This window comes from Pelophylax lessonae, assembly GCF_965119305.1.
Source record: "Pelophylax lessonae genome assembly, chromosome: 1".
Taxonomy (NCBI): domain Eukaryota; kingdom Metazoa; phylum Chordata; class Amphibia; order Anura; family Ranidae; genus Pelophylax; species Pelophylax lessonae.
Window position 1 is genome coordinate 623,144,967 of NC_138768.1, and position 13,734 is coordinate 623,158,700.

Here is a 13,734-nt window from a genome sequence, read left to right on the forward strand (position 1 = left end):
GATGTGTTACTGACCACATCACTAGGTGAAAACAGAGGGAAAAAAGCCAAAGAAAACTGATGCAGCTACCACATCTAATGATTGGTAAGCAGCAACATATTACATTTTTGGTTTTGGGTTTAATACTGTGGGGGTTTTAGCGATTGCGCATTAAAAGTGAATATGCCTTTCAGGTTATAAATGCCACAGCTGGGTAAAAGTTTCATCGATATATCCTTTGAGGAAATTTCACAAAGCCATGTGACAAACAAAGGCACCATAACACACAAGAAACAAATGATTAAATGTGTGTAGGAAAATTTAAAAATGCATGTTGTCATAGATATTCAGTATAAAAATGTATGTGATAGGACCGGATGTCTGTCTGGACTCCCCCAAAGTAAAAGGTTCTGTGGCCCACCCAGCAGGTATGACACAGTATGCTGAGGCTGTGAAAGCCCGCGGGTTCAAATTAATTACTACTTACACCGTATATATGTCTACCAACAGTCAGACAAGGTAGCAAACATATCCAGTGCAATTAAACCATCAGTACTTTGCTATGGAAAATGAAAAGAAAAAACCCATCATAGCTCCATCTCCATTCACGTTATAAGCTGCAAAATAAATTCTGGCTTATTGAGATGGCAGGTTCTGAACTGTCAGACTGAGCCCTCCCTAGGTGGAGGGATATATTAGTAATCCAATTAGAGATTTGTGTGTGAAGGTTGTAAAGATATTCGATCTTCCTGAGAAAAAGCTTACCCTGATCTTGTACTGTACAGTCTGTGGTGACGAGTGGAGGGACTTGTCCTCGGATATTGGTAGTGTAGACTTGTCCAGCTCTGCTGACTTTATCATTCTCAATCACTTGTATCTAGTAAATATTATATTATATTAATTATTATCAGATTGTTGTCATTTATTGGTAAATAATATAAGAGCGCTAACAGCATGCAAAAAGGGACAAGTACATGGCGTACGGACTGTGTAGATTTAAATTGAAGGAAATCTGTTTAACCACTTAAAGCGGTTGTAAACCCGAAAATGAAAAAAAAAAAAACCTGCAAGATAAAGGCATAATGAGCTAGGATGCATAGCATACTAGCTCATTATGTATTACTTACCTTAGAACGAAGCCCCGACACGGACATCGCTGCGGGCGCTGCCATGATCCCTCAGCATCTCTTCCGGGTTCGCCGGCTCCGGCGCTGTGTTTGGCCGGAGCCGCGATGACGTCACTCCCTCGCATGCGCGAGGGAGTGATTTTCGGGCAAGCTCCCGGCAAGGAAAACTGAAGGTCCCCCCGGGCCTTCAGAGCGCATGCGCTGATCGCGTGAGCGGCTGCATGCACCGCAAATATCTCCTAAACCATACCGGTTATATTATATTAATTGTACCTACAGGTAAGCCTTATTATAGGCTTACCTGTAGGTAAAAGTGTCAAAAAGAGGGATACTACCGCTTTAAGGACCAGGCCTATTTCTGACACATATTTTTTACAAGTTAAAATCAGTATTTTTTTCTGAAAAATTACTTAGAACCCCCAAACATTATATATATATATATATTTTTTTAGCAAAGACTCTGGAGAATAAAATGGCAGTTGTTGCAATAGTTTTTGTTACGCAATATTTGTGCAGCGGTCTTTCAAACGCAATTTTTTTGGAAAAAATACACTTCACTGAATTAAAAAAAAACGAAACAGTAAAGTTAGCCAAATTTGTTTGTATATTATGAAAGATGATGTCATGCCGAGTAAATAGATACCTAACATGTTACGGTTTTGTGCACACTCATGGAATGGAGACAACTACAGTACCTAAAAATCTTGGCGCTTTTTATTGGTTACCAGTTTCGAGTTACAGAGGAGGTCTTTTGCTAGAATTATTGCTCTCACTCTGACGATTGTGGCGATACCTCACATGCGTGATTTGAGCACTGTTTTCATTTGTGAGAGCAACTTTCGTATGCGTTTACTTTGGTGTGTGAGCTCACGGGGACGAGGGCACTTTAAAAAAAAAAATTTTTCCCATTTTATTTTTTTTATTTTTAACACTGTTAAAAATTAAAAATAAATCTGATAACTTTAATTGCTGTCACAAGGAATGTAAACATCCCTTGTGACAGTAATGGGCCGGGACGGGTACTCTTTATAGAGGGATCGGGGGTCTAAAAGACCCCAGACCCCTCCAGTGCACTTCAAAGTATTCAAAACACCGAAATAAACATTTTTGAATACTGGCAGTTTTTTTTAAATCGGCGCCATTGTGTGTTTGAACCTATTGTGATATACGGCACCACGATCTTTTCCCTTTCATCTCTTTGCATATATGGATTCTACATATGAGGACTATATGCTGGATTAACATCAGAAAGATTCTTTATTGGAGGTGTTTCTATTTGACATATCCTTTGATCCTGGGACTGATGGACCATTTTTTTATTTTTTGCTTAAAATTTCACTAAGAGCTGCAATATACCTTTGATTATCTCCCTTACTTATGCTTTGCAATATACACTATATTACCAAAAGTATTGGGACACCTCCCTTTACACGCACATGAACTTTAATGGCATCCCAGTCTTAGTCCATAGGGTTCAATATTGAGTTGGCCCACCCTTTGCAGCTATAACAGCTTCAGCTCTTCTGGGAAGGCTGTCCGCTGGACAGGCGGATGACAGGCCTGTCTCTGCTTACTTTACAGAGACCGACCTGTCAGAGCCCCGCTCTCCTCTATGGGAGATCGGATGAAAACGGACCGCCTATCCATTTTCATTCGATCCAATCCTCCAGACGGATGGAAAATAGGGTTTCCATCCGTCTGGATTTCACGGACCACATGGAGTTGGAGAGCAGCGGTCTGTCACCGCTGGAATCCGCTGCCCCATAGGGCTGCATGGATCATCCGATCAGGTCCACCTGAAAAAACTGACAGGAGGACCTGATCGTAAAGCCTATGAAAAAGGGGCCTTATTGTAGTCATAATGATTTTCATAACTTGACACAGCCATTCATTTCTAGTGTGTTCAGCTTATTTGAGGGGGAATATCCTAAGTGTGGGATGTCTTTAGCACAATTTTTCTACTTATGCTTTTTCTGCAGCTTGTGGAAATCTTCAGATGTCAACATAGTTGAGATCGGCAAGCAAATGCAGTAAGAGGAAGACACCAGCAGATAGCACTTCTCAGCATTACAAATTTATCCATGTTTTATCTACTTTTCTTGCCTAAATGAATGTACTAATACCCTGCCCAATATAAGATATGTAAACCAGCAGCACCATAGCAAGCGTACTGGTATGAGGAATCTATCTTGAGTATAAAAATCTGTAAGTATGCTGGAAAACTTCTTGCAGTTTTGGGCATACAAAATGAAAAACAGAACTCACTGGACCAGGTATAGAGTCTGGGTCAAGTTTCTTTTGAGGTGGTCCTGACATTTGCTGTTGGCTTCCAGGAAATGCACCAGGGTAAGGCATTGGAGGTCCAGGTAACTGAGCACCATAATTGTTTACTGCAATGATAAAAATAAATAAATTCAATATATTTTCTCAATGATTATTAGCATCAGATAAAAGAAAATTAGTAATTTTGAGAAATAGTAAATATCTGTTACATAACTATATGCAGTATGCTAAAATAAGGGGCATACAAATGAGATAGATGTGGAGAACAAAAATATGAGAATTGGAGAATTGTAAGGTTATTGTCCAGAAGGGGCTTGGGCCTCAAAAAAGTTTGTTTGCTTTATTTTAGCTGCCTGTCAGCTGTCACCAAAGGGTAAAACCCAAGAGTTGCTAACATGTCCAAAAGACGCCTGTGCCTACCAGCAATAGTAATAGTACAGGGGCTTCTCCTCCTCTACCTTCTGCCAGCCTCAACTGCTGCAGGGGAGACATAGATCTCCTCCCTGTTGCTTTTGGAAAATATATGGTTTAAGTGTCTTTAACAAACTCTGAAAGCTGTAACGGGAGAATTAAAAAAACAATGGAATATCTGCAAATGTGGTCAGGCCATCTGAGTATAAGGCCCCCTTTCACACAGACAGACCGATCAGATCCATAAGTTTCTCAGGCAGACCTGAACAGACCACCCATTGCTCTCTATGGAGCGGCGGATGTCAACTGACATGTGTCCGGATGGAAATGGAGAGGCGGTCCGTTTCCATCCGAACGCCCATAGAGGACATGGGCTGGGTCCTGCTCTACATAAGTGGAGCAGACATGGACCTGACATCTGCCAGCTCAGCAGGGATCAGCTGAGCAGGCAGATCCACTGGCGGACTCCATCAGTGTGAAAAGGGCCAAAAAGTGAAGCACAGGGCCTGGCAGTGAAAGGGTTATAGCGGTCATACTGCAGAAGCAAAATTGTAAAAAATGAACATAACACCAACATTTAAATACCCATTTGGAAGGGTTACCTTTACTGTTTTCTCCCTGTAATACCAATCCCAAAAAATGTTTTTTCCACCTGTAATACCAATCCCAAAAAAAGTTTGGGTTGGAGATTCATTTTAAAAACAAGTATTCCTTACTTTTTTTTGACAAGCTCCCTAAAAATCATTTAACTATCCTCCCACCATATTTTATCAGGCCAAAAGTTTGGAAATGCATCAATCCACCTTCTGAACCTTGTTCACACTCTACTAATTAATAGCACAAATGTTTTTATACAGTTATTTATGACAAAACATCTCTAATTTATTTAAACACTTCTTATCACTAAAAGATAATGAAATGTCTAGCAATAAGCTGCCATTTTATCTGAAGGTCACTTTGAATAATTATTGGAGTCAGTAACTTGCAAAAAATCACTTAAAGGAGTTGTTAAGTCAGGAAGGTTTTTTTTATCTTAATGCATTCTATGCATTAGGATAAAAAAGCCTTCTGTGTGTAGCAGCCCCCCCAGCACCCCTTAAACTTACCTGAGCCCAATCTCTATCCAGCGATGTCCATGATGCCCTCGGCCATCCTGGCACTCTTCCTTCTGATTGGCTGAAATACAGCCATGTTGCCATTGGCTTTTGTGGCTGTCTATCAAATTCAGAGAGCCAATCAGAAGAGAGAGGAGCGGGGCCGACCGGTAGCTCCATGTCTGAATGCACACAAGGAGCTGCAGCTCGGCTCAGGTGCCCCCATAGCAGCTGCTTGCTGTGGGGACACTCGATAGGAGGGAGGGGCCAGGAGTGGGAATGAGGGACCCAAGAAGAGGAGCAAAACGAACTGGACAGAGGAGGTAAGTATAACATATTTGTTATTTAAAAAAAAAAAAAAACAAGACTTTACAATCACTTTAAAAAGGCACTGTGACCCCGGAAAGAAAAAAGGCCAAAACAGCTCCCTGAAAAATAATTAATACTTACCTCTCTAGAAGGCCGTGACTGTTCTTTCTGGAAGCTATGGTCTCTAAAAAACCTTCAGCACTCAAAACACTTCCAGAAGTGTCAAATGCCTAGTCCCACCTGCACTTGTAAGCTGAACCCTATGTCACTTGCATTGCATTGCATTGAGAAAGGTGCCTGTAGTGACGTAGGGTCCAGTGTATGGAACCACTACCGGAGATCAGGCAACGAATACTGTACATCTGAAAGTGTGTTGGATGCTGGAGATTGCTCAGCCGCCAAAGTTCCTGAAGAAAGTGAGATAAGAGTCACTCTCAGAAGTATTGTTAGTTTTCTTTCGTTTGCAGGAAGCTTTTTTTTTTTTTTTTTTGTACAATTTTTTAAATTACTTTTATACATTTTAATACTTAATAACCAGAGTTGTTGTCTCTAAGGACCACTTAGAACATGGCCGGATCTAGCACCCTCCCCAGATTTCAGTTTAACCCCTCCTCTCACAACCCCCCTCCACCCCTGATGCTGTGCCCAGCTGTCTCCCAGCCCTGATCGGTGCACAGACAAAAAGATCTCCTCGGTTCCAACCCACACAGCACATAGCTGAAATCTGCACAGCGTGTACCTGGCTACTGCAGCCGCACTGCTGTTTCAAACAGGGAATTTCACAGGTCAGGACTGCAACATAGTAACCAACTACACACTGTACAGATCATAGCTGTATGTATGGAAATCAGATTTAGGCTATAGTGTGAGCTGTGTGGGGAGGAGGAGATCTTGCTGCCTGTGTTCAGGTCATGTACCATGCAGGCATGAAGGAAAGCGCTCTGCCCAGTGCCCTGCCAGCAGTGACTGCTGTCTTCTCTTCTGCCAGCAGTGACCCCCTGTCCTCCCTCCTGTCAGCGGTGACCCCTGTCCTCCCTCCTGACAGTGGTGACCCCTGTCATCCCTCCTGTCAGCGGTGACCCCTGTCTTCTCTCCTGCCAGCAGTGACCCCAGTCCTCCCTCCTATCAGCGGTGATCCCTGTCCTCCCTCCTGGCAGCCATGACCCCTGTCCTCCCTCCTGACAGCGGTGTGCTGCCCATTGTCCTGCCAGCGGTGACCCCTGTCCTTTGTCCTGCCAGTGGTGACCCCTGTTCCTGCCCTGCTGACCAGTCTTCTGCCCTTCTGATCCCCAACACACTGCCTTACCAATCGCTGTGCACTCCCCTGTTAACCTCCCATCCTTTGCCCTGCTGACCCCTGTACACTGTCCTACAAACTAATAGCCCAAACACTACCCTAAAAACTGCTGACCCTATCCTCTGCCCTGCTTACCCCCTGTACATTGCCTTGACAACCTCCCATCCTCTGCTCCTCTGACATCATTTTACTGCACCCCCACTTCAGACAGGCTATATCTGGCCCTGACTCAGGATATTGCAACCCGATTGCTTCCCACCATCAATAACTCCAGTTTTAATCAACCTTCACTGTATATCATTTTCACTGCTTTTCAGGTAGCAGATGTTATCTGCAGAAAAATGACATGGTAGAAACTTGCCAAGCAAGAAATAAGTAGGTTGACATTGCTAACCTTCCTTGCTGAGAATGTTAATTGCCTGGCTGTCATTCTAATGTTTGAGCTTCAAAAAGTCCTGACTCAACGACCTGGAACAGATATGGAATACGGAATTATGTATTTAAAAAAAATAAAATTTGCTGCATTCATTTTGCAGGTCTCCGACTGAAGCACAGAAGCCAGACACAGTCAGGCCACTAGAATCTCCAGAAAGAGACCTCAGGAAACCCCATATTTTTCTCATGACAGGTGAACTTTTTTCTTTTTTTTTTTTTTTATTTATTATCTACCAAATTTTGAAAATGAGAAAGTTCTTACAATTTGATGGTGGATATCCAAGATTTGAAGGCTGGCCAGGAATTTGCGGTTGGAACTGGTGATGTCCAGTATTTCCCTCTGGCATATTGCCATGATGTACTAGAGGCTCAGAAGGTAAACCGTTGAGGCTGTTGACTGATGGCGGAGCTGTGTGGAGACCAGGTACCATGCCCCGAGGCTGAGATGGAAAACTGCCTGGCATAACTGAGCTAGGTGGCATCTGAGAGTTACTTGTAGAAGGAGGACCTGTAAAAAAAAGTGGGGTGTGAAATTATTAATCCCATCACATTTTTTAAGGCACAGCTACAAACAATACCATGATTAAGATAACTCTACATTATTTTAAGCCTTTTCATGCCTAAAAAGCCAATCTATCAACTAATTTTGATCCTTAAATCTGATAAAGGGCAAAAAAAAATAAAATAAAATAAAAACCACAAGAATGTACACATTTAGTAAACATCACTAAAATAAAACATAAAACAGTTGAAATGTTTTTTTAAAAATGTATTGCAGTTATGCAAGTATTATAAAATCAATAGTGTAACTATAATTAATATGTAGCTTAAATATAGCTGGGGTAAGTACCCAAATCCACATTGCACAATGCTGACAGTCTAAAAAAAGAACATGCTTTTTTTTTTATTCATAGATCTTGTTTCATTTATAGGAGCTGTTGTACAGCTTACATGAATGAAGGAGGGGAGCAGAAATGGTGGGCACAGTCAAACACTGTTGATGGGTGCCTGGCAGCTTCCTCGGTTCTATTAACCCCTGTCACACTGGAACATTACGTCGATTGGAGTGGGGGGGGGGGTTATCATCGGAGGAAGATTTCACCAAAACCAGGAGGCAGCAGCACAGGGGACATACCACATTGATTGTGAGTAATGCCACTTGTGCTTTTTTTTCTTTTTATTTAACTAAACATTGGCAGCTGGCAGTAAGATAAAATATGACCAGAAACCAAATATTACCGTAGCCACCTATTTGCATGTTGTTCAGCTGGTTTGTCATCTGATGGACTGGCGGTGGTGGTGCACTGTTGAACTGTGATGGAGACTGACCAATAGGCGAGTAGGAAGGTGAGGTGTTGCTGGTATTAGGAGGCCTGCTGAAAAAAAAAAAGTTAATTACAGAACCACAGAGTACAATACATGCAATATATCCAACATTTAGCTAAACTATACCTTTGCATATTTGTGTTTGAATTGGGTCCATTATATATATTATTTTGAGGAGGTGGTGGGGAGTTCAGTGGACCAGAAAATCCAAAGGGTCCAACAGGTTTCGGCCCACCTAGAAGAAAGCATACAATCTTTTTTTATTATTGTATGTTTATAAATTGTAATAATATTTACACAGGAACAGAATCTTACATAGCACTCTTAGAGCCCATTCACACTGCTACGACTTGGACCGCGACTTGTCAGCCTGAGAAGTCACGGTCCGTCACGCTCCCATTGTGCGGTACAGGAGCCGTTCTAATAGGAGCGACACAAGCTCCTCCGACTTAGAAAAAGGGTCCTGTACTACTTGGGGGCGACCTGGAGGCGACTTGCATAGACATTCATTTTATGAAGTCCGTGCAAGTCGCGCCGAAGTCGCGCTGCACGCGACTTCACAGGTTGCCCCCAGAGTCGGAGCGACCTAGTGTGAACCGGCACTTATAGAGTGCACAAAGCAATTTAAACCAGTTCTTACCACTAAGAATATTATAACTTAATACCTCCACCAAAGCTATATAGTTACATACCAGTACCATTTCTTAAGTACAGATATCCTTTAAAAATGTATATGCTAAACCAGGGGTCTCCAAACTTTCTAAACAAAGAGCCAGTTTATTGTCCTTCAGACTTTAGGGGGCCCGCACTGTGGCCAGCAGGAGTGTAAATGTTCCTGGTATCAGTAAGAGTAAACATCGCCATGTTTTGTATTAGGGGGAAGAATAGTGCCCCAATCGTTGGTAGGAGGAATAGTGCCCCATTGTTGGTGTTAATGGAAGAAATGGTGCCCCACTGTTGATGTCAGTTGGCAGAACCAGTAACTCGTATCAGTGGGAGGAATACTGACCCAAAGGCTGGATAAAGGCCAACAAAGCGCCACATCCGCCCCCCGGCCTGCAGTTTGGAGACCACTGTGCTAGGCCAGGAAATCAGTTTCAAATTATTTTGTTGGTGATACAGATTTATAATAATAACAGTGTTTTTTTTTTCTGTTCAAGTATTTTCAGTTCATTCAACCCCAAAAGACAAATGAAAAAAATAAGTTTTAAATAAATAAATTCTAAATAACAAAAACATAATAAACACAAGAAAATGCCTGGATGCACAGCACAAGTATTATCAAAATATAATCCAAAAAAAGAGGTATACCAGGACTTGAAAAGGAGCAACAATTTGCAAAACAACCTTCTCATCCAGCATGTCAAACATTTCGATGGGGAACAGCTCACCTTTGTCAGGAGGTGAAAGGTGCCTTAAGAAATATGGGCTGTGCTCCACCCAAAGATTGGACTCTCAGTAAAAAGGTTTTCCAAATTGTGGCTCTTTTTCAAGTCCTGAGTGTGTGTGTGTATCTCTATATATCTATACTGTGTATATATATCTATATCTATATATATCTATATGTATATATATATATATATATATATATATATATATATATATATATATATACACATATATACAGTATCTCACAAAAGTGAGTACATCCCTCAAATTTTTTGTCTCCAAAATGCAGCCGGGGGGCCGGATGTGGCCCCTTTGCTTGCCTTTATCCAGCCCTTGGGTCACTATTCCTTCCACTGATTCCAGACACTGTTCTGCCAACTGACGTCAACAGTGGGGCACCATTTCTTCCACTGACACCAACAATGGGGCACTATTTACAAAGTAGTGAGTGTACAGCTTGTATAACAGTGTAAATTTGCAGTCCCCCTCAAAATAACTCAACACACAGCCATTAATGTCTAAACCACTGGCAACAAAAGTGAGTACACTCCTAATTGAAATTGTCCAAATTGGGCCCAATTAGCCATTTTCCCTTCCCAGTGTCATGTGACTTGTTAGTGTCACAAGGCCTACTTTAAATTGTAGCAAAGTGTTATTTCATTGTTGCCACATGAAAAATATAAAAAAAATATCTACAAAAATGTGAGGGGTGCACTCACTTATCTGAGATAATATATCTATATATATATATATATATATACTTAAAATATTAATGCCCATGTGCCCCTCCCTTGATTTTGTTAGGTTTAAACAGACCAGAGTAGCTGCCATTGTTGTTTTTTTGGATTTGGTGCAGACATACATTAGAAGCCATCAGTTGCCTTGCCAAGACAATGTCTGGGTTTCTGGTATGTGGCTGTACCCTTGAAGGAGGGAAATGCCCACAGGTGAGCCCGCTTCTATTTTGTGTAAAGGCAACACTTTAAAGGGGTTACAAACATACATTAACAAATGTATGCAACAAAAAAATAAATTTTTATATATATATTTTTATTCTGACAGAGCCACTCTGTAGTCTCTACTGTTCTATTTGATGTGCATGTGACAGGGTGACAATGCAGGAGAACACTTGGGAGACAAATGCCACCCTATAAAAGGTAGCACCTGAACAAAGATAGCCCGGTATTATTTTAATGAAAACTCCAGATTTAAAAAGACTGAAAACATCTTTTGAAATGATATTACCATGTTGTAACTTATATGAGAATTAATAATTTTGTTTAGATCTAATTTAACAAGCCACTTTGCTACAATTAAAGGAGAGGTATGGCCGAATCTTTGTTGGCCCTATCTCTCCTATGGATCACAGGAGTGCGGTTAGTTCTGCACTCCCGTGACGTTTCAGCCGACAGCGGGCTTTAGCCTGTGATCCACCCACTCCTGTGATCCACCAACATGACTGGATCAGCAGCTGGCTCAGCCTCTCAGCTGCACCGCTGGGAGATTGAGCCAGCCGCCCCCTCCCCAGAGCTTCAGTGAACGCTGCAAGGGCAGAGTCATGGCTCTCTGCTCAGAGCAGAGGGTAAAACTGAGCTATCAGCGGTGTTTGATAGCTCAGCTCTCACTGCGGAGGCGGCGGGGGACAGATGCAGTATTGGATCCTGAGTGAGAATAAGGTATGTTTTTTTCTTTTAAAAACCATACTTCTCTTGTAAAGATGCTATCATATTGACCCACAGTGTGGCCAAGTTCCAAGCCCAAAGTTCCTTGTTCCTAATTTAGATTGTGCAAAGATTAAGTGAGTCACACAATAAAACATCAAAACCATTCTTCATTGCATATTTCAATTATACTGACCCATTTGGGGAGGTGGAGAGCCAACGTTTGGACTGGAACAATGTCCATAGTTAGGTGATATCGGAGAAGGCCCATAGCCTGGAGGATAACCTGGCAAACCAGGCTGATGTTGAGTGAATGGAGGAGGTGCCACATAGCCTTGCTGACTCATTCTGATGAAACTTTCATTAGATGCTGGAGGATTTCAGATTACCTGCAAATCAGAAAGGAAAGCATTTTTGCAAACTGAATACATGGACTACTTCAATGTCTTTCCTCAGTAATCAATCCCATGAAGACATACAGTATAAGGCAGACATTACCATTATGATAAACCATTACTTGAAAAAGAGGAAAGAAGCATGAAGGTAAACAAAGATGGCACTGTTACATCAGTTTCACAATACAGTTTTATGGATGCACTAAATGTTCTCATTCTTCATAAAGACACCCATAAAAAAGCTCATTATCAGGGAGATTAGTCTCCATTTGTCACAAATTATTGCATGTATGAACCTTAGGTCATTAGAGGCTACTGAATATCTGTTTGGCATGATTATTAAAGGAGAAGTATGGCTAAAACTTTTCTCCTGTAGGTCACAGGAGTGCACTTCGTTCTGCACTCCTGTGACCCATATTAAGCTTACAGCAGGCTAAAGTCCACTGGTGGCTGACATCACTCATCTGGTCCAGAGTCCTAGCAGATCCATCAAATACATGCACATGGCCAAACATTTAGGTACATGGCTTAGATGTATACTGTACATTCATTTCCATCTTAACAAAGTATGATCTTTGAAAAAAGAAAATGCTACATAAAAGTCTTGACATACGTGTTTTGTAGAAGTAAAAAGATAGATAAAATTAATACAGCAGCATCTACAGGATAAAATGCTACTGGTCATTTAAAATAATCCTTCTACTATGTGGGTGCAAAATCATTTTTTTTCTCTCTTATCATTAATAAAGATTACAACATGTGTTTTGAATGTAATAAACTTTGGATGAATTGCAAAAATCAATCGAAACCATATGTTTTTTTTTTTTTTTGGGGGGGGGGGAATTTGTTGTTGGGCAAATTTAAAAAACGCAAACCGAAAATCGCGGCAAAATTACAGTAACAACGCAATACTTGCGTTCTGAATTCAGCTCCATTAAAGTCTATGATATGCAAAACGCTGCATTTTGCGGGAAAAACTGAATTTTTGTAAAATCTTACCTGTAAAATTCCTTTCTCTGAGTCCTCCGACAGTCGCCGCCTCTTCATATTCGTCACATATGGGGTATTAGACTTTGCTCCGAAGGAGTAGCTAGGCAACAGAATATGTTAACAATAAAGCTTTTAACATATCCCACCCTCAAGGGGTGGTCCCCTCAGTCAATACCCTCCTACTTCCTGCAACCATATCTCAGTTTTAGTGGAATAGCAGTAGAGTATACAACCAAACCCCAAAAGAGGGGCGGGGGCGGCGACTGTCGGAGGACTCAGAGAAAGGAATTTTACAGGTAAGATTTTACAAAAATTCAGTTTTCTCTTACGTCCTCCGACAGTCGCCGCCTCTTCATATTCGTCACATATGGGGACGTCCCAAAGCAGTGCAAACATGAGGGGTGGGAAACGCATCCGCGCCGAAAAGGCAACGCAGTCTCCGCATCAAAGAAAGGAACCTTACCAAAGGAAGGAAACCAGCTGGGCAACAGCAAAAAACAAGTGCTCAACAGGAGCAACAACCCAGGAAAAGACAAAAAACCAGGGGATACAAAAAACTATCCCAACAGCCAGGAGTCCCCGACAAGGGACCCTATGGAACAGCCGCACTAAGAACCTTGCGGCCAAAGGAAGCATCCGCCGATGCCTGAACATCTACTTTGTAGAATTTTGTGAAAGTGTGCACGGTCGACCAGGTCGCTGCCTTACACACCTGGGCTACAGAAGCCCCATGACGACAGGCCCAAGACGTACTCAAAGATCTAGTAGAGTGCGCCTTCACAGGGACAGGAGGAGCCTTACCCTGCAAAGCATAGGCCTGTTCAATGGTCTGCCTGATCCATTTGGCGATGGTAGAGGCCGAAGCCGCCATGCCCTTCCGAGGACCCTCTGGAAGAACAAACAAGGAGTCAGTCTTACGAAAAGACTCAGTCGATTTAAGGTAAACCCTTATCGCCCGAACAACATCCAGAGAATGCAATCTCACCTCCTTTGGATGTTTAGGCTTCGCGCACAGCGAAGGCAAGACAATATCCTCAT

At 41.9% G+C, this 13,734-nt stretch overlaps 1 protein-coding gene across 3 annotated transcripts in view; it reads right to left on the minus strand.

Moving 5' to 3' along the window:
- The window catches only part of SEC24D (SEC24 homolog D, COPII coat complex component), a 181,486-nt gene that overhangs the window by 106,362 nt on the left and 61,390 nt on the right, over nt 1–13,734 (minus strand). The window contains exons 2-7 of one of the 3 annotated variants that reach the window (XM_082243002.1): nt 11,508–11,700; nt 8,388–8,496; nt 8,184–8,311; nt 7,198–7,443; nt 3,372–3,496; nt 745–856 (exon numbers count right to left, since the gene is read on the minus strand). In XM_082243002.1, the coding sequence (XP_082099128.1) occupies nt 745–856; nt 3,372–3,496; nt 7,198–7,443; nt 8,184–8,311; nt 8,388–8,496; nt 11,508–11,658 (871 nt within the window). In that variant the 5' untranslated portion in view covers nt 11,659–11,700. Of the gene's footprint in view, nt 1–744; nt 857–3,371; nt 3,497–7,197; nt 7,444–8,174; nt 8,312–8,387; nt 8,497–11,507; nt 11,701–13,734 lie in introns of all 3 variants that reach the window. The other 2 variants (XM_082243001.1, XM_082243000.1) reach the window with 2 other exon arrangements.